Source organism: Diabrotica virgifera, chromosome 3 (assembly GCF_917563875.1).
Source record: "Diabrotica virgifera virgifera chromosome 3, PGI_DIABVI_V3a".
Lineage (NCBI taxonomy): Eukaryota > Metazoa > Arthropoda > Insecta > Coleoptera > Chrysomelidae > Diabrotica > Diabrotica virgifera.
In genome coordinates this window covers 76630658-76657436 of record NC_065445.1, presented here as the reverse complement: position 1 = coordinate 76657436, position 26779 = coordinate 76630658, and the positions used below count along the sequence as shown (strand labels likewise).

Sequence of the window (26779 nt, the reverse complement as noted above, 5' to 3'; positions counted from 1 at the left end):
CATGAGAAGAAGCATATATGGTTCCGTTTATGGTTATGTTTAGGTATATTCTTCTTCTTCTTCTTTAGTTTATTGGCTCCACCTACTTGGGTATTTGGATAGCTCGTCCACAGAATAAATAACCATATGGTTATATATTATGTGGCTCGTCGTCACGGAATAAAGGAAAAATATTTATATTTTATTGACATTTATCGTGTCATTGTAATAATATATACCAGTTTGTTGAGATTGGAGTTTGATATAGTTATTGAAGGAAAGGAAAGAAGGTTAACTATGGAAAATAAAACCATTTTGTAAAAGTACAAATTTTCTATGAATAGTTCAAACGATCAGAAATACTTGTAACGTCACATAAACTGTATTTTCTACTGACGTTTATAATGTCTAATTTAAAATTATATACAACTTTGTTTACTTTGTTGGTACGAATGTAAACATATATAACTCGATGACGTCACGACGCGTTTTGGTCTGGCTGGTATAATTTGAATGTTTAATCGTCTTTAAGGGCCAAACGAAAGACAAACAAAACTTTTTTATCTTTGATACATGTTTTAAATTATGTTCTGTTGTGATTTATAACATTTTTTTCTAATTTAAAATTTTATGCAAGTTCCCTATTATGGATAGGTGGCGCTATAATCGGAAACAACGGGTTTTGAAAATTTCTACCCGCTCACTCCCCACTAAAATAGAAAACTTAACTTGTTTTGGTTTTATGTAGGTATTACTCATGACGCTGTTTTTATTTATTTATTTATGGCTTTATTAACTGCAAATTTATCCATCCAAGGCTCCCTTACTATTAGGAGCCACTAAGAATCCGTATCTATAGAAATATCTATCAAACAAACACACAAGTTTTGACAATGTCAATATTTTAATCATAACGTTGATATTTTATATACGTTTCTTACTTCTTTTATAGTAATTTAATAAAATGCAGAGTTTGGAAAACGATGAGAGTTCGGATGATCAGGATCACCCACCTACACCAAACACACATAAAACTAGAAGTCAACATTCCGGTATTAGCCGAATAGACAAAAGTAAAATAACTCGTCCTAAAAAGTTTATACAAAGAAGAAATGTTAAAGTTAAACCAAAGGCACCTCCTATACAAAAGTATTTCACGGATGGCAGGAATGTAAGTCCTAATTGTAATACAGCTATAACCTATTTAGTTTCTTATTTAAGATCTTTCGATTTGTTAATATCTATTCATTGCTTCGATTCAAGACTTCTTGCCTGGTGGACGGTTAACTACTCCCCAATTTCTTTGATGTTTTCTATTGTCTTTCCCTCTAGCATAATTTTAGGTAGTCTTTCTTCATTCATTTTACGTGACTTCTTCTTACAGTGCCTTCTCCGCAATGGAAGCTAGCTACTACAATAATTGCAAACTCTTCTCTGTCTTCAGCTGTTCAAGTGTTAGTCCTGGCCATTGTCATATGTTTCTTAGCCACGATAGCCTTCCTAGTCCACTGTTTCCCTGGATCCTTCCTTTCGCTATTAGTTTAGCCTATTGGTATATACTTATTATTTCCCAGTATGTGGCCTAGTTATGATGTTTTTCTAACTTTCACTATGTTGAAAAGTTCTCGTTGCTTGCCTATTCTATGCAGCACTCTTTTGAGGCATGCGATGTCCATGAATTTTTGAGGATTCTCCGGTAGATTCACGTTTCAATAGATCCACATTCCAAGGGCCTCCAATTTATTTACGGTTGATGGTTTGATGTTAACGTGACTAATATTGGTATAGTCCTTGCCCTATTAAAATTTTCAACCCAATTTGTGCTCTTAGGTCTTCGTTTGTATTCCATAATTATTAATAGATCTGATAAGATTCTTACATTATACAAACTCTAACATGAAGTAAAACCACTTCTATGTAATAGGGATATTTACTAAAATCTTAAAAAATCCCAATAGATTGAATAAAATAAGTCCATTCAGAACGTTTTCGGACCTATCAGTCCATTATCAGTGAATTCATATATACTTACTTACTAGCCCCAGAAACAATGGTTGTAATTATAATTCAATCTACATTATAGTATTGTGAAATTGAAAAGGCTAAACGCCGATGTTAAAAGATAACCTCTGGAAAAATGTTGAAACTCTAAACAAGAACCTTAACCAACCATCTTGTTGATGTTGTTGAGAAGATGGTTGGTTAAGGTTCTCGTTTGGAGTTTCGCCATGTTCCCAGAGGTTATCTTTTAACATCGGCGTTTAGCCATTTCAATTTTACAATACTATAATGTAGATTGAATTATAATTACAACCATTGTTTGGTTGTGGGGCTAGTTAGCAAGTATATATGAATTCACTGACGTTGGACTAATAGGTCCGAAAACGTTCTGAATGAACTTATTTTATTCAATCCATTGGGATTTTTTAAGATTTTAGTAAATATACCTATTACATAGAAGTGGTTTTACTTCATGTTAGAGTTTGTTTAACTACAGGGTGATTGATTAGTAGGGTAAAGCTCAATAGCTCCGCTATAGTAATAGATAGCAATAAAAGTTAATAACAAAAATTTTGGCCACCTTTGAGCTTCACATTACAAAATTAGTTACAATGTTACAGGGTGTTCGATAACACAGTGGCAGACCTAACTTATGTTTTTTTTTAAATGGAACACTCTATATTTTATTTTATATTCAAAATTCTGTTTAATTCTCCATCACAAAAATATAAAGGTTTGTAATGTTATACAGGGTATTTACAAAGTTATAACCAATTTTGTATGAAAATAAAATTAACCAATTTAAAAGAATGGGGTATTTGCTACCGTCTTCCTTACTATGGGGATGTAGATAGTTAGTAACGGGAGTCTTATTTAAATTTTTATTATAATTTTCAAATACGTACAAATTTTTTCCTTCGATTTCGTGGTGCTGGTAGTTGGAAAATATGTATTGAAATAGTACACCAATATTTATATTTCGTTTTTGGTCTTGAACAAGCGCTAAAATTATAATTTATCGAGAGAGTAATTTTTTGATGTTTTTAGTGAAGTTAAATTTTTTAAAGTTCAACTCCCTGTATAAATAAAAATAAGCACAACAGCAATGGTTTATTAATGCTATATTTTTTATTTATTACCAAAATTTTTAAGAATTATTGATATTGCTAATTTTCTTTATATCAAATACAGGGTGAGTCAAAACGCAAGTACATTATTTTCTCAGTAATGTTAAATGGAACACCCTGTATTTTATATCATTATTGAAAAGTAACATTAACGTACTTTAATTTTTATATCAGTCCAGTTTATTAAATTCTGGTGATTTGTGTGGCCACGCTACTGGTCCATTGAAAAATGAAAATATCTCGAAAACTAATAAATTTAGACATAGGGAATGTTATCTAAAAATTAAAGTACGGTAATGGTACTTTTCAATAGTGATATAAAATACAGGGTGTTCCATTTAAAATTACTGAGAAAATAATGTTCTTGCGTTTTGACTCACCCTTTATTTGATATAAAGAAAATTAGCAATATCGACCATTCTTAAAAACTTTGACAATACGTTAAAAAATATGGCATTAATAAACCATTGTTGTTTTGCTTATTTTTATTTATACAAGGAGTTGAACTTGTTACGATTTTCATATAAAATTGGTTATAACTTTGTAAATACCTTGTATAACATAACAAACCTTTATATTTTTGTGATGGAGAAGTTAACAGGATTTCGAATTTAAAATAAAATATAGGGTGTTCCAATTAAAAAAACAAAAGTTTGGTCTGCCACTGTGTTATCGAACACCCTGCAACATTCTAACGAATTTTGTAATATGAAGCTCAAAGGTGGCTAAAATTTTTGTTATTAACTTTTATTGCTATCTATTACTATAGCTGAGCTATTGAGCTTTACCCTACTAATCAATCACCCTGTATATGCTATACAGCCAAGCCAGGAAACTACCCTTTTTGGTTCTTTCGTTATTGATCTCATGCTTCGTCTTCTTATTGTGCCGTCTTCTAACGAAGATTGGCGGTCACTTCTTTAAACGCTTCCCTATCTTTTGCAACGTGAAATATCTGTTCAACACTGAGGTTAGTCCAGTCTCTGACATTCCTCGGCCAAAATTTCTTCCTTCTTCCCAAACCTCTTCCTCCTATTCCTTTCATGATGACGTGTAGCATATAGTTCAGAGAAATTAGGGAAAAAAATATCCTGTTGGTGACAGAACCCCCTCCAGGCCGAAACCAAATTTTTTGAGTACTATGGACATCTATATTAATAACCTATATGTTTCCTGTAGCCGATTTCGATGATATACATAGTTATAAATAAATGAAGATCAAAAAACGGTAAATTTTCGCTTTTTTCGTCTATAACCAAAAAGTTGAGTATCTTAAACAAATTTTGAGAGTAAGAAGCTTATAAATCGTATAAAAAACTTCAATATGGCGTTCGCTGAATATGTCTATGTCTATCCTTATTGGTTGCTTAGAAAATTGCAAAATAAATCATAAATTTTGAGTTTTTATAAATATTCACAACTTATGTAAAAATTAACTTAAAACGTTCTTATTACACGGAATACTGAGACTTCTGGTGCTTAAATCATACCCTAAATTTCAAAGCAATTGGTCAAATAGTTTAAAAGGTATTTAATTTGTTTATCCCAAATTATTTTTTTTTTTGTAACGCTAGTCAGAAAAAGATGAAGTTACACTAATACTTTGGATAGTTTATGAAAGAAGACGATTTATACTATTAATTTAATTAAAAAAAGTGACAAAAAATAATTCTAAATGCTGCGAAATTATTTTTCAAAAACATGTGAATTAAAAAAGGGGGGGCTAACTTCGTCCCTAATTGTCCTAGGACAATTGTTTTTCTTTCTAAATATGTATAAAAATTCAGTCTTTCCAAATATGAAAAAATATTTTTTCTACGGGTAACGGTTAAAAAGTTATTTTAATTGTTTATAAGTAAGCAGAAAATCGACGTGTTTTTGCAAAATAATTTTACACTGTTTGAAATTACTTTTTGTCATTTTTTTTTAATTAAGTCAATAGTATAAATGATCTTCTTCCATAAACTGTCAGAAGTCTTACTGTAACCTCATAATTTTCTGACTTATAGTGTTGCAAAAAAAATGAATTTGGTATCAACAAATTAAATAACTTTTAAACTATTAGGCCAATTGCTTTGAAATTTAAAATATAATTTAAACACCAGAAGTCTCAGCAATTCGTGTAATAAGAAGGTTCTAAGTTAATTTTTACATAAGTTATGAATATTTATATAAACTCAAAATTTATGATTTATTTTGCAATTTTCTAAGCAGCCAATAATGATAGACATATTCAGCGAACGCCATATTGAAATTTTTTAGACAATTTATGAGTTTCTTACTCTCTTTGTTTAAAGTGCTTAACTCTTTGGTTATAGACGAAAAAAGCGAAAATTTACCGTTTTTTGATCTTCATTTGTTTATAACTATGTATATCATCAAAATCGACTGCAGGAAACATATACGCTGTGAGATCGTACGTGGAGGGGATATTTAAAAATTCGCAAGCGCCAGTAGTGACAAATCTGTAAACGTTTACTGGAAATTTGACATAAATATCAAAGCGATTAATTTAAAATTAAAGATAAAAACATTAATTATAAAAGATATTAGTTGGTCAAAGCTGTGGTATATATTTTTACCTTAAATATACTTACGTTTTAAATACTGAATTTAAGTTTTTTTAATGTTCCGTAATATGTAATTATAAATTAATCTATTAATCTTAGCGCCATCTACACGATAATAATTGTGAAAATATCCGAAGTAAGAAATTAATATTTCATCAATAGAACGTCAAAATGATTAGCAAAATCTTAAAAAAAAATTACAATTTAATTACTTTTTTGTGTTGTAAATATTAAGCGATAACAATTAAATAATAAATTTAAAAATTACCGGTGAAAGTTGCATTACCAATCCGCTAGGATCGACACCAGCGAAGCTCAGAGCGTATACGCTGTGAGCTCGTACGTAGAGGGGATATTTAAAAATTCGCGAGCGCCAGTAGTGACGTCTGTAAACGTTTACTGGAAATTTGACATAAATGTCAAAGTGAATAATTTAAAATTAAAAATAAAAGCATTAATTATGAAAAATATTAGTTGGTCAAAGCTGTGGTATATAGTTTTACCTTAAATATACTTACGTTTTAAATACTGAATTTAAGTTTTTTTAATGTTCCGTAATATGTAATTATATATTAATCTATTAATCTTAGCGCAATCTACACGATAATTGTGAAAGTATCCGAAGTAAGAAATTAATATTTCATTAATAGAACGTTAAAAAGTTAAAATGATTAGCAAAATCTTTAAAAAATCGATTACAATTTAATTACTTTTTTGCGTTGTAAATATTAAGCGATTACAATTAAACAATAAATTAAAAAATTACCGGTGAAAGTTGCATTAGTAATCCGCTAGGAGCGGCACCAGCGAAGCTCAGAGCGTATAGGTTATTAATATAGATGTCCATACTACTCAAAAAATTTGGTTTCGGCCTGAAGGGGGATGTGTCACGAGAAAAATCTTATTTCTCTGGACTAATAGTATTTATCGTTTCGAAGTGTGTGGCACAGATACGATGTTCTTATTTTAATTGTGTTCATAAGCTTTCTGCTATGTCCAATTTGTCTTAACACTTCTTCGTTTGAGACATTTATAGGCCAAGAAACTTTCAGAATACGCCTAATGCTGGGGCCACACTAGTGGTAGGGGAGCCCAAGCGGGAATTTTTGCAGTTACTCGAGCGCGTCAGATTATCATATGGGGAGAAACCTGGTACCCTGCAGATGTACCTCTACCATATATTGGCTCTTAACACAGGGAAGTTCGTTAAGGGGGACCCGAAAAAAAATCTATCCTTAAAAATACTCGAAATTATCAGATTAAGATAACGTAAGTTAAGTACATGCAAAAGAGTGTACATTTAAAAATCTAAAGATTTGAGTGGGTACAAAGGGATTTGATGGGTACAAAGTTTCACAAGAAAAAAGCGAATATTTCGCGAAATAAACGTCAGATCGAAAAACTAAAAGATACTTGTTCAATATTTTTCAAAAATCTATCGAATGGTACTAAACATGACCCCCACAGAAAGGGGTGGGGGGTAAATTTAAAATTATAAATACAAACCCCGCGATATTTCGCAAAATGAACATCAGATAGAAAAACTGCAAAATACACTTTCAAAATGTTTTTGAAAAATCTATCGAATAGTACCAAGCACGACCCCCTACGGAGTTGGGGTGGTGGGCTACTTTAAAATCTTAAATAGGAGCCTCAAATTTTCATTGCAAATTTGTATTCATTGCGTAAAAATAAGCAACTTTTATTCGAGACATTTTTTCGAATTATGGATAGATGGCGCTATAATCGGAAAAAACGATTGTTGGAAATGGAAAATTAAATAAAAAATGGAAAGTCCCCACTAAAATGGAAAATTCTACTTAACTGTTTTTGGTTTTAGGACCTAATAATCACAACCCAATAGGTCCCAATAACGCTCGAGTGTCTGCAAATTTAGCATACTTTGCGTCTAATGCCTTTGATTATCGCATTATTTGCTATCTGTGTAATGCAAATAATGCGATAATTAACCGCATTAGACGCTAGTGTGGCCCCAGCATAGGTATATAGCCATATTTCAAATGCTTCCAATTTTTTTACTGATTGGGCTTTCAGAGTTCAAACTTCCTACAGTAGTGCGACTAAACATAAGATTAAATGAACCTCAATCTAATAGCCATACTCAATTTCTTATTTGTAAACTGTAAAAATTGACTTGTATTTTATAAATTCTTTTCGAGCTATTTCTATTCTGATCTCAATTTCCTCATCGTGATCTTACTGTGGGTTTATAATTTCTTGATTTAACTTGTCGACCCTCTCTAACGGTTTACTTTCCAATGTCAGATGTATGTACACATGTTGTCAACAAAAGTTTTTGAGATCGCCATGAATTTGGTTTTATCTATATTCATCGTTAGTCCCATCTTTTTGATTTCTTTGTTAATGATTTCCAATCTACACCTTCAGTTCTTTCCCATAATGCTTCCTGAAATATTAGTTGGGAGTACACATTAAATAATTGAGCCGACAGCACGCATCCCTGTCTGACCCCTCTTTGAATTTCTACTTGGTTTGTTTAATTTTCACCCTTACAACCGCTGTTTGATTGTAGTAGGTATAGATTTTTGATTATTTATATTATTTAATCAAAACCATTTCAGGTAACTGACCAAAATATTACAGATTTAGACAAAACCAAACCATATAAATTCCCAACATCTTACGAAGAACTGGGTCAAAAAATTATGACCAAAGTATGGAGAAGAGATATAGTGAAGCAGGATTTAAAAGCGCCGATTTTTAAAAAGCAAGGAATGAGAGAGAAGCTGAATAATGATCTTTTTAACAGGCTCTATGTAAAAGTGCCCACTGCGGAAAATACAAAGACCATTGTCGATCTTGACCCTCAATTTTTTAAAGTTGTGGAAGGTAACATAATAACAAATAAATAAGAGTAAATAAATAGGGAACTTGCATAAAATTTTTGATTCGAAAAAATGCTATAAATCACAACAGAACCTAATTTAAAATAAATATGAAAGAAAAAAAGTTGTTTTTGTCTTTCGTTTGGCTCCTAAAATCGATTAAAATCGAGAGAAACTTCAAATTATAGCAGCCAGTTCAAAAAAATGCCCTCGTTGGTCGTGAAGTCATAAAGTTAAAATGTTCAGGGCCTGCTCCATTAGTTCATTACGTTTGTTATTCGTTTACTTGTTATAGTCATTTTATTATGTCTCTCAGTTTTATAAATCTTTAGATAGTTGCTGTGAACTATATATTTCATAATATTTGAGTGTTTTGTTAAGACAATTTTTTAAAATGACCAACGATTGTTTTTCTAAAGGGTAGTCTGATAACTTACTCATTATGTCATAAAACTTTATTATTATGATTAGTTTATTTTAATTTTATAGTAAAAAAAATCCAGAAAAATATTGTGTAGGTAAATATCATTGAATCTGTAATGTACCGGGTGTCCCAATAAGAATGGCTCTCGGCCATATCTCAGGAACAGTTTATAGTACAGCTTTGAGAAAAAAATATTTATAACAAAAGTTGCCTCGGGAAAAGCATGGAAATTATTTTCATAATTGTAAGTCCACCGCTAGAGGGCGTAATTGAATATCAAAGAATAAAAAATTAAAATTTTACAAAATTTACCTAATGAAAGGGCACTGGAAATCCAATCATCGTATTCTTCATAAAATTCTGCGCATATTTTGCGCAAAGTTTGAGTCTACCTTTGCAAATAAGAGGTGGGGGTGAGTGGGAACCTTCTTATGAAAAAATGGCTGTAAGTCCGGTTCTGCTAAATCGAATTTTGCATACTTGGTCTTGTTGAAAACAGCTCTTTTTCGTCAATGTAAGTGTCTTATTTTCGAAATAGCATAATAAGTAATATGCAAGCTAGGAGGCGTTATTTAATAATTTTCAGAAATCTAGTTTTCTTTGGAAAATATTAAATACAAGTATGCATTTTTAATCCTGTATTACAAAATTAGACCAAATTAGCAACATTACCGAAAACCGCATGTCGATACCTTTTTTCTGTCTCGAGATATCTTAAGAAACGTGTAAATTTTAACCAACTGTTAATGTCACCGGTAAACGATGTTAAGGAAAAGTAGTAAGGAAAAACAAAGAAACATTTTTCAGATGTAAACGTATATAATTAATTAAAACAACAATAAGATAAACAGCACTATAAAATATAACAAAGAAATAAAAGCAACTACTTACTTAGTGACAACCTAAATGTTCAAATTGTTGCCCGTCATTTTCGTGCCTCTTTCAAGAGTAGATTGAACAGCAGTCTCAATTTCTGCTTTCGCAATGCTTTGAATGGCGTTTCGTATTCTCTAGATTCTAGATAATGTTTTCTCGAGTAGTGGGCCTAGCGGCAAAAACAAGGTCTTTAATCCGTCCCCATAAATAAAAAGAGTAAACACTTGCAGCGAAAATGATGGGCAACAATTTAAACATTTAGGCAGTCACTAAGACTAAGTAAGTACTTACTTTTACTTCTTTGTTATATTTTATAGTATTGTTTGTCTTATTGTTGCTTTAACTAATTATATACGTTTACATCTGGAAAATGTTTATTTGCTTTTTCCATAGCACACTACTTTTTCTTAACCTCGTTTACCGGTGACAGTAATAGTTATGTTTAAAATTTACACATTTCTTAATATATCTCGAGATAGAAAAAAGGTATCGACATGCGGTTTTCGGTATCATGTTGCTAATTTGGTCTAATTTTCTAATACAGGATTAAAAATGCATACTTGTATTTAACATTTTCGAAAGAAAACTAGATTTCTGAAAATAATTAAATAACGCCTCCTAGCTTGCATATTACGTATTAGGCTATTTCAAAAATAAGACACTTACATTGACGAAAAAGAGCTGTTTTGAACAAGACAAGTATGCAAAATTCGATTTAGTAGAACGGGACTAACAGCCATTTTTTCACAAGAAGGTTCACACTCACCCCCACCTCGTATTTGCAAAGGTAGACTTAGACTTGTGAAATGAAATATGCGCAGAATTTTATGAAGAATACGATGATTGGATTTCCAGTGCCCTTTTATTAGGTAAATTTTGTAAAATTTTGATTTTTTAATTTTTGATATTCAATTACGCCCTCTAGCGGTGGACCTACAATTATGAAAATAATTTCCAGGCTTTTCCCTAGGCAACATTTGTTATAAATATTTTTTTCTCAAAGCTGTACTATAAACGGTTCCTGAGATATGGCCGAGAGCCATTCTTATTGGGACACCCGGTACATCTACCAAAAGTTCTATTTTCTTTTTGATAACAAATTAGTATGACATAAAAGTTTATAGACACCGTGGGAAGTAATAGATGTATATACCCTTGGGAAAGGCCTCGAGAGAGTAGTCGCTTTTAGTCATAAACAACTATTATGAATTGAGTAAACTTCTACATCATTCTTCTTCTTCAGATGAAAATCCACTAATGGATGTTAGCGATCACATTTTCCATTAACTCTCTATTTCTTGCAATGTGTATCAGATATGGAATGTCTTTAATCCCTGTCCATTGCCTTATGTTTCGGAGCCAGGACATTTTCTTGCGTCCTATTCCTCTCTTGCCTTCAATTTTACCCTCGATTATAAGTTGAAGGAACTGATATTTTTGTTTCGCATGATGTGACCCAGATACGCCGTCTTACTTTTCCTGATGGTTTCGAAAAGTGGGCGTTCTTGGTTGATTCTTTTAAGGACATCCACATTTGTGACTTTCGCCGTCCATGGTATCTTTAGGATACGGCGATAAAGCCACATTTCGAAGGCTTCCAATTTGTTTATATCCCCCGTTTTGAGTGTCCAGCCCTCTACTCCATATACACTAAGCATCAAAATTAACGCACCAGCTTAAAAATGGAACATGTTTTATGTTGTTCTGAAGCTATTTCCTTGTGGCATTTTTATAATTAAGTATTTTCTATGGGAAATAAGCCACAATTTTACTAAAAAATGAATTTATTAACGTTTCGAAGCCCAAATCGGGTTTCGTTGTCAAAATAAAAAATATGTACTATTAAAATAAACAAAAATGTTGTTGCTAAGTAAAAAAATCCTTATAATAATTTATTTAATCTGACTTATTTATATTGGCAATTCAGACGTATATTATATATTTTAAAGTAGAAGACTTTAAAATGATATCGCCAATATTTATGAGTTGCGTTCCTGGGACGACTTTACTAAAAGATAGTTCACTCGATTACATGACATCAATCCCAACTCAACAATATCCGTCGCAAAAAAAAATCATAGCATGTGATCTGTCTTTAAAAAGACAACCAAATGCAACGATGACAGTAAAATTCTCGCGTTAGAGATTCCATAGTAAATCACGAGGGAAAACCAGGAAAAAACCTCGTGATACTATCCCGACATCGTATTTGGTCTTACATTTAATTTATTTTCAAAAAACTAATACCAAACTCTGACTTTAATATGTTTAAATTATAAATAATATTAATAATACATAGATATACAATAAGTAATACTAAAATATAAAATTTGTACTAACTCGATATGTTATTGGCTTACTAATCGTAGTATTTTCTTGCTATTGACTTCCTCTTTCAGTATGGGTAACCACATCCTACTGCATTCTACCGAGGAATTTGCGACACAATTGGTTGCATTTAGCATAATTAGAGCCGCTTCTTTGATTTTTCTCTTTTTACTATCTGATTCTTTCAAGACTATACTTGAATCTCTCCACTTAACATGTTTTATGTCTCGTATTTCCTAAACCTGTTGTCCGATTTGAGTGATTTTTTAGTATATTATAGTTTTATTCTTCGAGAATATCGATGTAATAATATTATTGCTAAATAGGTAAGTGTCATTGTATACCGGGTGTAAAAATGATAGTGTGTTTTTCCTTAAAGTTTGGAACACCCTGTGGAATATTCTAGCATATATAAAATACTGAAATTAAACCTCAACTGTATCCTTAGGCTTTTTTAACATTTTGCTTTTTAATTCATTCGATTATGTTGGACAGTAAAAAAATTAGGTACTTTAACAACTAGCAATGTTATTATACAGGATGTCAATACAGGATGTTTCTAAATAAGTGCGACAAACTTTAAAGGGTAATTCTGCATGAAAAAATAATGAACGTTTGCTTTATAAACATATGTCCGCAAATGCTTCGTTTCCGAGATGCGGGATGTTAAATTTTTTCTTACAAACTGACGATTTATTTGTTGCTCTAAAACTGGTTGAGATATGCAAATGAAATTTGGTAGGTTTAAGAGGTAGTTATTGCGCATTTTTTTACATACAATTAAGAATTTTATATTCACTATTGGCGTGCATATGGGTATAAACATTTTAGATACATCCCGTATGCACACCAATGTTGAATATAAAATGCTTAATTGTATGTAAAAAAAATGCGCAATAACTACCTCTTAAAACATACCAAATTTCATTAGCATATCTCAACCGGTTTTAGAGCAATAAATAAATGGTCAGTTTGTAAGAAAAAATTCAACATCCCGTATCTCGGAAACGAAACATTATTTTTTCATGTAGAATTACCCCTTAAAGTTTGTCGCACTTATTTAAAAACATCCTGTATTGATGAATAACATGGCCAGTTGTTAAAGTACCTAACTTTTTTGTTATACCACATAAGCAAATGAATCAAAAAGCAAAATGTTAAAAAAGGCTACTGTTAAGTTTTAATTTCAATATTTTATATACGCTAGAATATTTGACAGGTTGTTCCAAACTTTGAGGAAAAAATACACTAGCATTGTTACACCCGGTATACAATGACACTTACCTGTTTAGCTATAATGTTATTACATCGATATTCTTGAAGAATAAAGCTATAATACAACAACAAAATCACTAAAATCGGACATCAGGTTTAGGAAATACGAGACATCAAATATGTCCCATTTTTAAGATGGTGCGTTAACTTTGATGCTTAGTGTAGTAGCACCGACCATACGTAGCACTTAGCGTGGCACTTAGTAAACCTTAATCTCAATTTAAGATCGAACGCTGAACAGGTCAGTACCTTTCTGAATTTTACGCAAGCTTGTCGAGCTTGCTCAATGCGACATTTTACTCTTCAAAAAGCCACGTTCCCAGGTATATAAATTTGCTAACTCTTTCAATACACTTGGTTTTCAGTGTTATGATGGAGTTTTCAAGTGCACCCAGGTTTCTGAAGATGATCATGAATTTGGTCTTTTTGGTATTAATCTCTAATCCCATTCGCTTACTGTATTCTCCGATTATAGTGACAAGTTATTGAAGATCGACTATGTTGTCACAAATTAAGACACCGTCATCAGCATATCTTATGTTGATCAATACTCCATTCACTTTGATTCCCATTTCTGCATTTTCCAAAGACTCTTGAAGTATGGCTTCCGAATAAATGATAAATAAAAGAGGGGAAGTACACATCCCTGTCGAACACCCCTTCTTATATGTATGGGGTTGGATATAGAATTGTCTATTTCTAATTGTGCCGTTCGATACCATTACAAGTTTTCAATGCATGTTATGTCTTTTTGGTCTACATTAAGTTTTTTGAGGATCTGCATTAACTTGTGGTGTTAGACAAACGTTTTTCGTAATCTAACAAGCATAGGAACACGTCCTTCCCCCGATCGTAGCAATTTTGGACCAGCACCTGTGTTGCTACTATTGCTTCTCTTGTTCCTTCTTCTTCTTCTTCTTAAAGTTCCGCTCCTATAGGAGATTGGAAATCATTCTTAGTCCATTAAAATGTTACATTTTTTAGGCCGTACCTTGCATTTCTTAGAGGAGTCAATTTTATTTCTTTAATGTGTAGGGGGGATCAGTAGAAGCTTAAGTTCAAGTTTTTAGGGTCGCCATCCTTGTCCCCCGGTCGCCATCTTGGAAATGGGGTGCAAAGGGGTTTCGCACTATATCTCGTAAACTACCAACCCTACGGAAAATCTAATTAAACATAAAATGTAGCAAATTAAATTTTCCACAATTTTGTTTCTATTACTTTTTATCGTCAAGTGACCAACAAAAAAGATATACCTAACCAAAAATATGTAAATTTATTTTAACAAGTTTCCTTTTGGATGTTATAACTTTTTTTCAGTTTATTTTAAAATAAAATAACATTATAGCAATTTTGTAGAGGGTTTTTCAGCGAACAATTTCCACTATAAAGTTGTTTAATTCTATTTATTTATATAGGTTTTACAGCGCTCCAAACTTTACCAGATTCTCGAATGCTCATAGGGATACAATAAAAACAAAAGTTAGGCTTACTTTTCTATCTATATATATTTTTTATTCATACAATTTATTATGATTTTAACATTCCTATGCTATTATTAATCTGTTTTTGACCTTTTTTCCCACTATAAAACTTATAACTCTAAGCATATATAGAAAAGGCCCAAGAAGTTTTTTGAGGACAAATTCGCCGCTTCAGAAGAAGAATGACGCTACCGCAAAATGCAAAATTCTTAAGCAGAGCAAAAAAAACGATTTTTGATATCAAAATCATAAGGTATGATAAAAATTAGCCATTCACCACACCGTGGTCAGGATCTCGAGATATAAGCGTTTTTCGTGGTGTGCCGCTTATGTATATGAAGTAACATAACTTTTTTCCTATTATATATTTTGACTTAAAATTTTCCAAAAAACTTCTTCATGAACTATATTTTATTGTTGTGTTGGTTAAAATTATAAACTAAAAAGTTTGTCACTCAACTTTTTTAAGTGAACATGAAACTAACGAAATATGATGACAAAATGTTAATAAAGTATCAACTCCTTTTTTAATGTGTTTAAACATTTTGGACAAATCTCATTGTTATCTACATACTTCAAAGATGACACAGTAAAATTTTTAAAAGGAAATATTTACAACGAAAAAAGGTACAGCGAGGTAAATTTGAAAAATCATCAAAATTGATTTTTGGCATTTTTGTATAAAATTAATTTTTTTTAACATGTTCCACCAACTCTAGATAAAAATAAACTTCATATTCGGATTCAGCGACCTCTAAAACATAAAAATAGACCAAAATTGATCATTCACCTTAAATTTTATTTTCGTGGTTGGCATAACGGTTAATGCCGCTCGTCTATATATAGATAGAAAAGCATTATTTTTCTACGAGAATTCGAGAATCTGGTCAAGTTTGGAGCGCTGTAAAACCTAGATAATAAATAAAATTAAAGAACTTTATAGTGAAAATTGTTTATTGAAAAATCCTCTACAAAATCGCTATCATGTTATTTTATTGTGAAATGAACGTAAAAAAAGTTATAACCTCCAAAAGGAAATTTCTTACAAAATTTTCTCTTATTTTTGTTTATAACTTTTTTGTTGGTCACTTTATGATAAAAAGTAATAGACATAAAATTGTAGAAAATTTAATTTTCTTTATTTTATGTAAAATTAAATTTTCTGTAGGGTAGCTAGTTTACGAGATACAGCGCGAAAGCCCTTTGCATCCCTTTTTCCAAGATGGCGGCCGGGGGACAAGGGCCTCAACCCCAAAAACTCGAACTTAAGCTTCTACTGAACCCCCCTACACATTAAAAAAATAAAATTGACTCCTCTAAGAAATGCACACTAAATGTAACATTTCAATGGACTATCTGGCAATTATAATTTTGTTGGTTACGCGCCGGAATATTTCAATTGAGCTGCATCCAAACCATTCACGGAGATTGCGTAGCCACGAGATTTTACGTCTTCCTACGCTTCTTCTGCCTTTGATTTTGCCCTGCATTATATTCCTTACTAGTTCGTATTTTTCACCTCTCATGATGTGCCCCAAGTATTCCAACTTCCTGATTTTTATGGAATTTAAAACTTCGCATTGTTTTCCTAGTTGTTCGAGCACTTGTGCGTTTGTTTTACGATCTGTCCATGATATTTTCAGAATACGTCTATAACACCACAATTCGAATGCTTCCAGGTTTTTAATGTTGGATTTTTTTAGTGTCCATGCCTCAACCCATAAGCCTTGCCTAAACCCGAACTGAGAATTACTGATATCTCATTCACATTTTTCGTATAACCTTTGATGTAGTATTTTTAAGAATATCTTTAAAGTGTGACTCATTAGGCTAATTAGTATTTGATCCTCACACCTTTTTGCGTTGATTTTCTTGGGTAAGGGAATAAAGTTAGAGCGTAACCAGTGGCGGCTGGTCAGAGGAGGCAAGGGAGGCATAGCCTCCCCATAAATTTTTTACACATGCTACACTGTTTTGTTTACTTTGCTATTTTGCTTCGCGTTAGAGATATCGGAAAAAGTTATTTGAACAAGTTATTCCAAATAATATTCTAACCCCACATACAAAATTTCATCACAAAATTCGCACCTTTAGTTTTTTCATTATTTTTGAAGTCAGGATCCTAAAATCGCAGAGGAAGCTGCTGGCCGGAAAATCTCACTTGCTAATGCTCCGCGCAGACCAGCAGCGTTTAAGGATAGTTTAAGGGGACCCGGTCTCCTTAGAGCTGCATTATCGCTTAACGCACACGCTGCCCGGAGATTGGGCAAGGGCGGCTAATCGGCCAGCAGCCTCCTCTGCGATTTTAGGATCCTGACTATAAATAATGAAAAAACTAAAAGTGCGAATTTTGTGATGAAATTTGGTATGTGGGATTAGAATAATATTTGGAACAACTTGTTTAAATAACTTTTTCCGATATCTGTAATGCAAAGCAAAATATCGGTAATTTACTGTGTTTTTGGATTCGCAGTAGGCCGCTTTTAGAATTAAAAAAATTCAGTACAGTCTCTTAAAAAATGTAAACCTTCAACCTATATGGACTGTAAAACAGTTAGAAACTGCAGAGATAGAATTGTTAACAAATAAACGACACAAACTTTGGTAATACTTTTTTACAATTAGACTAACTATTTTTAAAATGATATGATATTATGAAATTGTGAATTATGATGATATTAAAAAATGTAAATAAAAAAAGGTCAAAAAAATAGGGCCTTAAATTAGATTTTTTTGGCGGATTTTTTTTGCTAGTGCAAATTTGTCTAGATATTTTACAGTTAGGTATAACCTCCCCTATTGTAAAAATCACGAGCCGCCATTGAGCGTAACTACTCTTGAGGATAGCAAACAGTTACATAAATAAAATTAAATATTTTGTGTAGTGCTGAAATTCCCCTTTGATCCAGTAGTTTGAGTATTACTGAAGGGATTTCATCTGGCTCAGGTGCCTTATTGTTTTTTGAATTGAATATTGCCTTTTCTATCTCCTCTTTAATGATTGACGGGCCAGTCAGCTGGTCATTCGTATAAACTTCACCCATGGGTCTTTCGTCATGGAAGAGTTCCTGTATATAGTTTTCTTATATATGAATTTTCTCCTTTTCACCCAGCACTATCTGATTATCCTGATTAACTATGGTAGTTGGTCTTCGTTTATTGTATTCGGTATATTGCAGCAGTCTCCTTAAGCTTTTTATTTAAATTACGGGATAATTACATAAATTACGGGATCATTACATGTAAATTACGGGATCATATTAGTCTACATCATTAGGATTCTAGAAACTACTAAAAATATGTTGAATTTTTTTCAATATAAAAAAGCATATTTTTCTCAAGGCTGCCTACAGAAGTTTTACTTTAAAATATTTTTCTACTATGTATTTAAAAATATTGCTTTTTTAGGAAGGCCAATTCACGAATCGTTTAATAGAAGAGAATATATAGATACTGTCAGAGAGTCGTTGCGGACAAAAATTTTGATTGGTTATAGAGAAGACGACATTGCTTTAATTAACCAAAGTTTAGCAAACGAAGAGAAGCTAATACAACAAATCCAAGAGAACTACCAAATATATGTAAATGCGTTTGAGGATCTTCTCTTTAGAGATCATATGTCTGCTAAACAACTTCTTGCGTAAGTTTTGATTTTTATTAAGTAGATAAAATGTTAAAAGCATTTGTTATGCTCTTAAGCATGTAGGTAATTTGTTTGAAATTTAGAAAGTTTTCAACCAAATTTCATCCCATTTTAGACTAACTGTTACTTACTTATATAAATATCTTTTTCTAAATCTTGCCTGTATCTTGCCTATCTTCTAGTGATGTTGCAGACCACATTGACCCATCTAAGGCTATTTCCTTATTTGCCTTATTCTATTCACAGCAGCTCGTAATAGATTAAGTAGTTGACGTTAAACCAGTTCATTTTTTAAAGATTGGCCAGCCAGGATGTACGTCTACGTCCAGGTCTTCTGTTGCCCTCAATTTTACCTTATGGAATTACCTCTAGAAGTCGATATTTATTATGAGGCATAATGTGGCCGAAGTAAACCAATTTTCTGTTCTTTACGATGTTAATAATTCCTTTGTCTTTTCTCAACCTCTGGAGAATCCTTATGCTAGTTGTTTGGTGTATATATGAGACTATGAGACTATGAGACTTCAAATGCTTCTAAGCGATTTATGATATCTTCTGTAAAACTCCAGCTTGCTACTTCGTAGGGAAGGATACTAGATGTAACATCTAAGAGTTCTTATACGTATTTTAATACTTAAAGACAAGTTGCAGAGAATTCTCCTAAGAGACTCTTTATAATGGTGTATCGTTTAGGTATTTATAGTATATGGGCATTTTTATGTTGGTGGTCGTACTAATGATCGTTATTTTGTCTTCTTACAATTTTAGTTTTAGGCCGTGTTTGTTACGTGTTTCTCAAACATTATACATCATCCATTGGAGCCTCTGCGCTGTATCATCTGCCAGCAATACTGTATCGTCTGTATATTATTGTTTATTAAGTTGGCCATTTACTGCAGTAGGTACCATCTTCTGATTCATCCAAGGCTTCTCTAAAGATGTTTTCAGAGTGGGTATATATTAAATAATGCTGTTTCATCGAAGTCGATTTCTATCTGTTTAGTGATTTTTTTTCAGTACTGTGTTGGGATACACGGCATCTCTTAGTAATCTTCTTATTTAAACAAATCCTTTTAATAATTAAAAATATCTTTAGCAAAACAAAACTACGTTTGTTTATAGTAAATACATTCGACCTACATTAGCAAATATCGGTGTAACAGTTTAGGTTTGACCAAGGTCGGTTTAAAATAACAATAGTATTCATTATTTTTATATATTAGTAGACTCAGCGCTTTTAATCAAAATAATCTTACTTTCATTATATATCAAAACAATAACAAGAGAATATCGATGTTTAGTTCTAATTATATCGCGAACAGTAATTAATTAATATTTGAGATCCCAAAGGGAAAACATCACACCTACTGAGAACGAACGTACCACCAGCTCTTTACCGTTAGTACTCTGACTTATAGAAATAAATGCATCTACTATGAAAAGAGTTATTTCATCAACCCTTATGGTAGGGGGTAACCAACCCCTAAGTATCCAGGGTGGCTCAGAAGCCAGGAGCCACCATAGTACTACCCCTTACTCAAACCTTTTATGCAAGAATTTTTTATTTTTGTATCCTACTACACAGTATATTTTATCAGTTTTAGTGCGTATCTTAAACACTGTGTATTATTCTTAGTTTTCTACTAGTTAGTATAATAGAATATAATATACAGTCGGAAAAATGAAAGAATACCCATGCGTCATCGATGATATGTAGGGAGCGGATATTATGCTAAATGCATATGGCATGCTTATTTCGCATATTTGAGAACTTTATTAAATTTTGCATATTTTTAAAGAAACATGCATATTTTGTGCATATTTAAAAACATTTGAGTCAAAAAAGAATTTATTTTTTAATTCGACACAAAATATTTCCCCGTACAGACTGTCCTATCTATTAATTTGAGAACTACCTGAAGAGAGACGGCTCATTCACTGCCTTTTAATTTTTTCTTAAAAAATACCCGATCTTTACACAAAGTACTTATAGTGCTTACAGTACGCCGTTATAAAATGATTGTAGGATGTTAAAATGATGATGGTTTACCAGGAAATCCGAATTTTATTTAATTTTATTATATTTAGTACAATTTGTATCCCAATTTAATAGCTATAATTCTGGTGCCTCTTTAAGATCCCCTATTGTTAAGAGAATATACAGCTTTAACCATAGTTTTACTATTTTCTAATGTAAAGTGAAATATTCGTGCTTTAGATCAGATCCCGTCTTTAAACGGCTTTAAAATTTTGGAGGACATAATATGCGAAATATTTAATGGAAATTTTGAAGATTTTGGTGCAGAATTTTCGGCTTTAACAAATTATTTTAAATAGGCCCAATTACTTCTGTTGATGTTGAAAGGAGTTTTTCTAGTTACAAAAAAATATTTTATCTGATCAAAGAAAATGTTTCCTCGAAGAAAATTTGGAAAAACATATTGTAGTAAATTATAATCGAAGATATAATAGTGATATTGTTGTTTTATTTTAAATCGGTAACTATTGGTAATTATCAGTTTTTGTAAAAAATGTGAATAAATTGTATATATAAAAAATAATGATTTTATTTGACAGATAATAAATAAAATTGCCGCCCCTTCCTTTAAAAGAACCCCCTAGAATAGAATAGAACAGAAAATTTATGGTTTCTCGATATGCGCATTTTTTGAATTTTTGTGCATATCTTGCGCATATTTCGTAGTTTTTTACTGCATATATATGCGCATATTTCATCAAAATTGATCGCATATAAATCCGCTCCCCAATGATATGCATACGAATCAAATCAAAAATTTCTAGTCAAAACGAAGTCTAAACCATAGAGAAATAACTTTTTCCATCTACCGCTACCGAAAGTATACTTTCCGGACCTGATTGTAGGGAGCAAAGTTGTACTTTTCCTCCCTAGGGAGGAAAATATTTTTCCTCCCTAGGGAGGAAAAGTAAAAGTGACGTCATGGTATTTCATTCATGAAATATAATTTATTGATGCCCTGTATAATATCTATTTTCTATTACGTAAGTATCTATATATTTTAACGTTTATTTATAAAACATCCTGTATTTTGCAGAATGGTAAAAAACAGTAAATTGTTATTTTGATTTAACAATGTTTACATTAATAATTTGACATATTTGACAGTTGACAGTTATATTGTACCTACTTGTTAGTTTTAGTTCTAATAAATTTTGTTGGTTAGTTACATAAATAAATTAAGTAAAAATAAAAAAATTACTTGTTATTTGAGGAAGGTGGAAAAATCATATGTATAACATGGGAGTAAAGTGCCTTTTCCTCCCTTGAATGATTACTGCCCTCCGCTACGCGTCGGGCAGTAAACTTCATTCTCGGGAGGAAAAGTAGCACTTTCCTCCCTTGTTATACAAATAGCTATTATTTCTCTATGGTCTAAACTAAGTTAATACTGAAAATAAACGGATGTGACTACTACCCACCGTACGATTTTTCGCTACGTAAGAATGTGTCAAAAATTTTTGTGGTGTTATTCTTTTTCTGATAATATATATTTATTGGTGATAAATATTACTATTACTACTGTAATTAATTATTTGATATAGATTAATAATACAAAAATAATGAGTAAGCAAATATAGTATTAAGAATTTCTCCATGTTAAAGTTGCCAGTGGACGTAAATAGTAACAGGAATTTAAAAAATGTTGTTTATGTCAGCTGCATTAAGTGACTAAAATGAAAGTAAACTTAATGAATTCATATCATTAGGTGCCCAGATCATTCTCCAGACATTATCTGCAAATAAATGTACATTCGTAAAAATATACTAATCTGTAATTTCATACTAGTCCAGAAAGCCACCGCGCATCCGCTAGGAAAAATATTCTAATTCGGATTTTTTGCATAATCTTACTCAAAAAGGACTCCTTTTAACAAATTTGCATGTTGCCAGGACCAGAAGGTGGTCAAAAAATTTTTAAACGTTTTTTTTTTGTTTTTTTCCTAAAATTATTTTTTTGCTTGGAAGAAAGTTTTTTTTAGGTTTTTTGAATCATTCCAAACAGAAAAGGTCTTTAGTGACTTTTCTCTAAAAATGATAGTTTTTGACATATAAGCGATTTAAAATTGAAAAATTTCGAAATCGGCCATTTTTAACCCTCAAAAACTATGTGAAAAACTGAAAATTTAAATGTTGCCAAAGTGGGCAGATACTCTTTAAACATCGATTGATAAAATCCCGAAGAGTTTTTTGCAATACACTATTCAAAACTCCTTGTTTTTTAATTTCTAATCACGCGTGCGCGACACCGTTGCATGTGTATACAGTATGGTGCAAATGAAAGGAATAAATTCGTTATTTCGTAAACCGTCGACTTTAAGGAAAAAACCCGAAACAGGTCGATTTTTATTTTTAAGTTATGATATTGTGGCATATATGGTATACTAGTGACGTCATCCGTCTGGGCGTGATGACGTAATCGATGATTTTTTTAAACGAGAATAGGGGTCGTGTGGTAGCTCATTTGAAAGGTTCTTCAATTCTCTATTCAGTAGTGTATACATTTATATAATTATTTATACAGGGTATCCAAAAAAATTTTATTAAATTAAATTATTTGACAGAAAAAGAAATAGAAGGACACTCTGTATAAATAATTATATAAATGTTTATATTACTGAATAGAAAATTGGAGACCCTTTCAAATGAGCTACATAGCACACGACCCCTATTCCTATTTAAAAAAATCATCGATTACGTCATTAGTTTACCATATATGCCACAATATCATAACTTAAAAATAAAAATCGACCTGTTTCGGGATTTTTCCTTAAAGTCGCCGGTTTACGAAATAACGTATTTATTCCTTTCATTTGCATCATACTGTCGATGGAAAATAGTGTCGCGCACGCTTGATTAGCAATTAAAAAAGAAAGGAGTTGTGAATATTGTATTGCAAAAAACTTTTCGGCATTTCATCAATCGATGTTTAAAGAGTATCGACCTACTTTGGCAACATTTAAATTTTCAGTTTTTCACATAGTTTTTGAGGGTTAAAAATGGCCGATTTCGCAATTTTTCAATTTTTAATCGCTTATATGTCAAAAACTATCAGTTTTAGAGAAAAGTCACCAAAGACCTTTTCTATTTGGAATGATCCAAAAAACCAAAAAAAAAACTTTTTTCCATGCAAAAAAAATAATTTTAGGAAAAAAACAAAAAAAAACGTTTAAAAAATTTTTGACCACCTTTTGGTCCTGGCAACATGCAAATTTGTTAAAAGGAGTCCTTTTTGAGTAAGATTGTGCAAAAAATACGAATTAGAATATTTTTCCTAGCGGATGCGCAGTGGCTTTCTGGACTATACACTATGATTGAAAAGTCAGAGTAATATGTAGCTACACGTTTGGCGAACTCATAGACAGAAGTTAACCATATTGACAGATGATTACTTACAAATTTTATTGACGTATTTTAATTAAATAAATACTTACCAAACCAAAAATTCAATATACCTAATATCAAAATAGCTCTTAAAAGAACTGAATTTATTTAAGTAAATATGACTGATTATTAAAATTTATAAACTCTACCGAACCTAACCCAGTTTCACTGTCAAAGTGACAGAAATCGAATCAGTCAGATTATTGTTGACCAGCACGATTACTCGAATAGTAGTTTATACAATCATTATCTCTACGATTGTTGAATGTTTTTCTAAGAATGACATTAGAAGTACAGAAATAGTCAAGTGTGATTTTAAATTTTCTACTAAATTAATATAACTACGTTGAACAATAATTGTATCGCCGTCTCACTCTGTCAATTATAAATAAGTAACTGCGTATGACTTGGATAACGTTTTTGCTTTGTAGACAACACTTAATAATCTATCTCTCTCGTTTGTTATTTATAAAAAAAAAGGCAGCAAATCCAAAATATATGCTTGATATGATCGTTCATGGGTATTCTTTCATTTTTCCGACTGTACAGTATATCACAAAAGTATGGAATACATTCATTATTTCTGAAATTTAGTGAATGAGTATTTATTGTAATTCCATTTTACTTAATAGATAATTTTGGTTAACCCTGTATAAATAAATATTTTAATACATAAATCTTTAAATACATCGTTGCAAAAGTGATTAGGAAGCCTTTCAAGTGAGGTGTGACGTGAACTCGGTTTGTATTTAAAAAAATCGTCAATAACGTTATTAGATACTCCAACAAAGAAGAAGTAATGTTCAACATATATAGTAATTGATGGTCATTCAAAAAAGTAGAATTGACGTGTTTTAAGATTTTTTTTTTTAATATTTGTTTCGAAAATAATGAATTTATTTCACACCTTTTTATCATACTTAACTAAGTACAAAATTTTGGCTAACGCTGTAAAAATAAATATTTGAATAATCCATCGTTGCAAAGCGGATTAGGAGAATTTTCCAAAGAGGTATCCCGCAACCTCGGTTTGTATTTAAAAAATTTGTAGATTACGTCATTATGCCAACACTTATGACGAAATGTCCAACACATTAAATTTACAATAGTTGATGGCAATTCAAAAATTAAAATTGAATAGTATTTTGAGAATTTTTTTAAGTCGTATATTTCAGAAATAATGAATTTTTTGCGACATACTGTATAGAAATTTAATAATGTTGATTTATTTAATAGAGAGGCTGAGGCGATAACAAATGAAGCTTATGAAAAATATGAGGAATTTAAAAGACTGTCTAAAAAGTATGGCTCAATGAGAGCAGCTTTATACGGGTCTGAAGAAAAATGGCGTAACTGCAAGATGTATCAGAGTTTCTTATACAATATTAGTCCACTACAATGGAGAAATGAACATCCAGAACAAAAATCTAAAGTAAGGTTATTTTCAGTAGTAATTACACGATAGCTCTAAAATTATCGATTTGTATCCCGAGTGACACTTTCACAGTTTTAATTTTTAAATTATGTCAAAGTGTCACGAGGGCAAAACAAATCGGTAAGTTTTAAAGAGTTCGATTGTAATTTAATAAGATTATTTCATGAATAAAACTGTTTTTGAAATCATTTTAACTAATATTTTATTGATATCTTCGCCTGAATATTTGCTAAATCTGTTCCTGGTGTTCTCTTTGACAAGTTGTAAAACATTAATTGTTATTAATGTCACTGAATGTTCATTTTTTCGTAACAACGACGGGCATCTGACGTAATACTTGACGGTGGGAAATTATCAAAAATTATCGGTAGTAATTGCACAAGAGCTCTAAAATTATTGAATTTTTCCCGGGTGACAGTTTGACAGTTTTAATTTCACGAGCCGAAGGCGAGTGAAATTATGTCAAAGTGTCACGAGGGCAAAAATTCTATATTAATTTTAGAGATCGAGTGCAATTTGTTGCGATTATTTCATGAATAAAACTGTTCAAAACCAAAATTTTATTGTAATTTATTTATGTAAGTACAAATTAGTACCATTAAACACACAGTTGTTATAAGTATTTAACGGTTGAAAGTCATCACTTTTATAATTTTTAAAACATTAACTGTCATTAATGTCACTGAATGTATTTTTTCATAGCAACGAAGGGCATCTGACGTAATATACTTGATGACGGGAAATTATCAAAAATTATCAGTTTAATTTTTATTTCTGTAGCTTTCTATTGGTCAGAATCTCCTATGAATGAAATAATCAGTAGTAATTGCACAAGAGCTCTAAAATTCTATATTAATTTTAGAGATCGAGTGCAATTTGTTGCGATTATTTCATGAATAAAACTGTTCAAAACCAAAATTTTATTGTAATTTATTTATGTAAGTACAAATTAGTACAATTAAACACACAGTTGTTATAAATATTTGACGGTTGAAACCCATCACTTTTATAATTTTTAAAACATTAATTGTCATTAATGGCACTGAATGTATTTTTTCATAGCAACGAAGGGCATCTGACGTAATATACTTGACGACGGGAAATTATCAAAAATTATCAGTTGTAATTGCACAAGAGCTCTAAAATTATTGAATTTTTCCCGAGTGACACTTTGACAATTTTAATTTCACGAGCCGAAGGCGAGTTACACACAGTTCTTATAAATATTTTACGGTTGAAAGTCATCACTTTTATAATTTTTAAAACATTAATTGTCATTAATGTCACTGAATGTATTTTTTTCGTAGCAACGAAGGGCATCTGACGTAATATACTTGACGACGGGAAATTA

General features: G+C 31.4%; 1 protein-coding gene across 1 annotated transcript in view; it reads left to right on the top strand.

Moving 5' to 3' along the window:
- Positions 1-866: 866 nt before the first annotated feature.
- Positions 867-26779, top strand: part of LOC126881158 (cilia- and flagella-associated protein 100-like) — a 62744-nt gene continuing 36831 nt past the window's right edge. The window contains exons 1-4 of the mRNA XM_050645235.1: positions 867-1150; positions 8281-8548; positions 18337-18568; positions 25230-25425. Coding sequence (XP_050501192.1) covers positions 944-1150; positions 8281-8548; positions 18337-18568; positions 25230-25425 — 903 coding nt within the window. The 5' untranslated portion in view covers positions 867-943. The remainder of the gene's footprint in view (positions 1151-8280; positions 8549-18336; positions 18569-25229; positions 25426-26779) is intronic.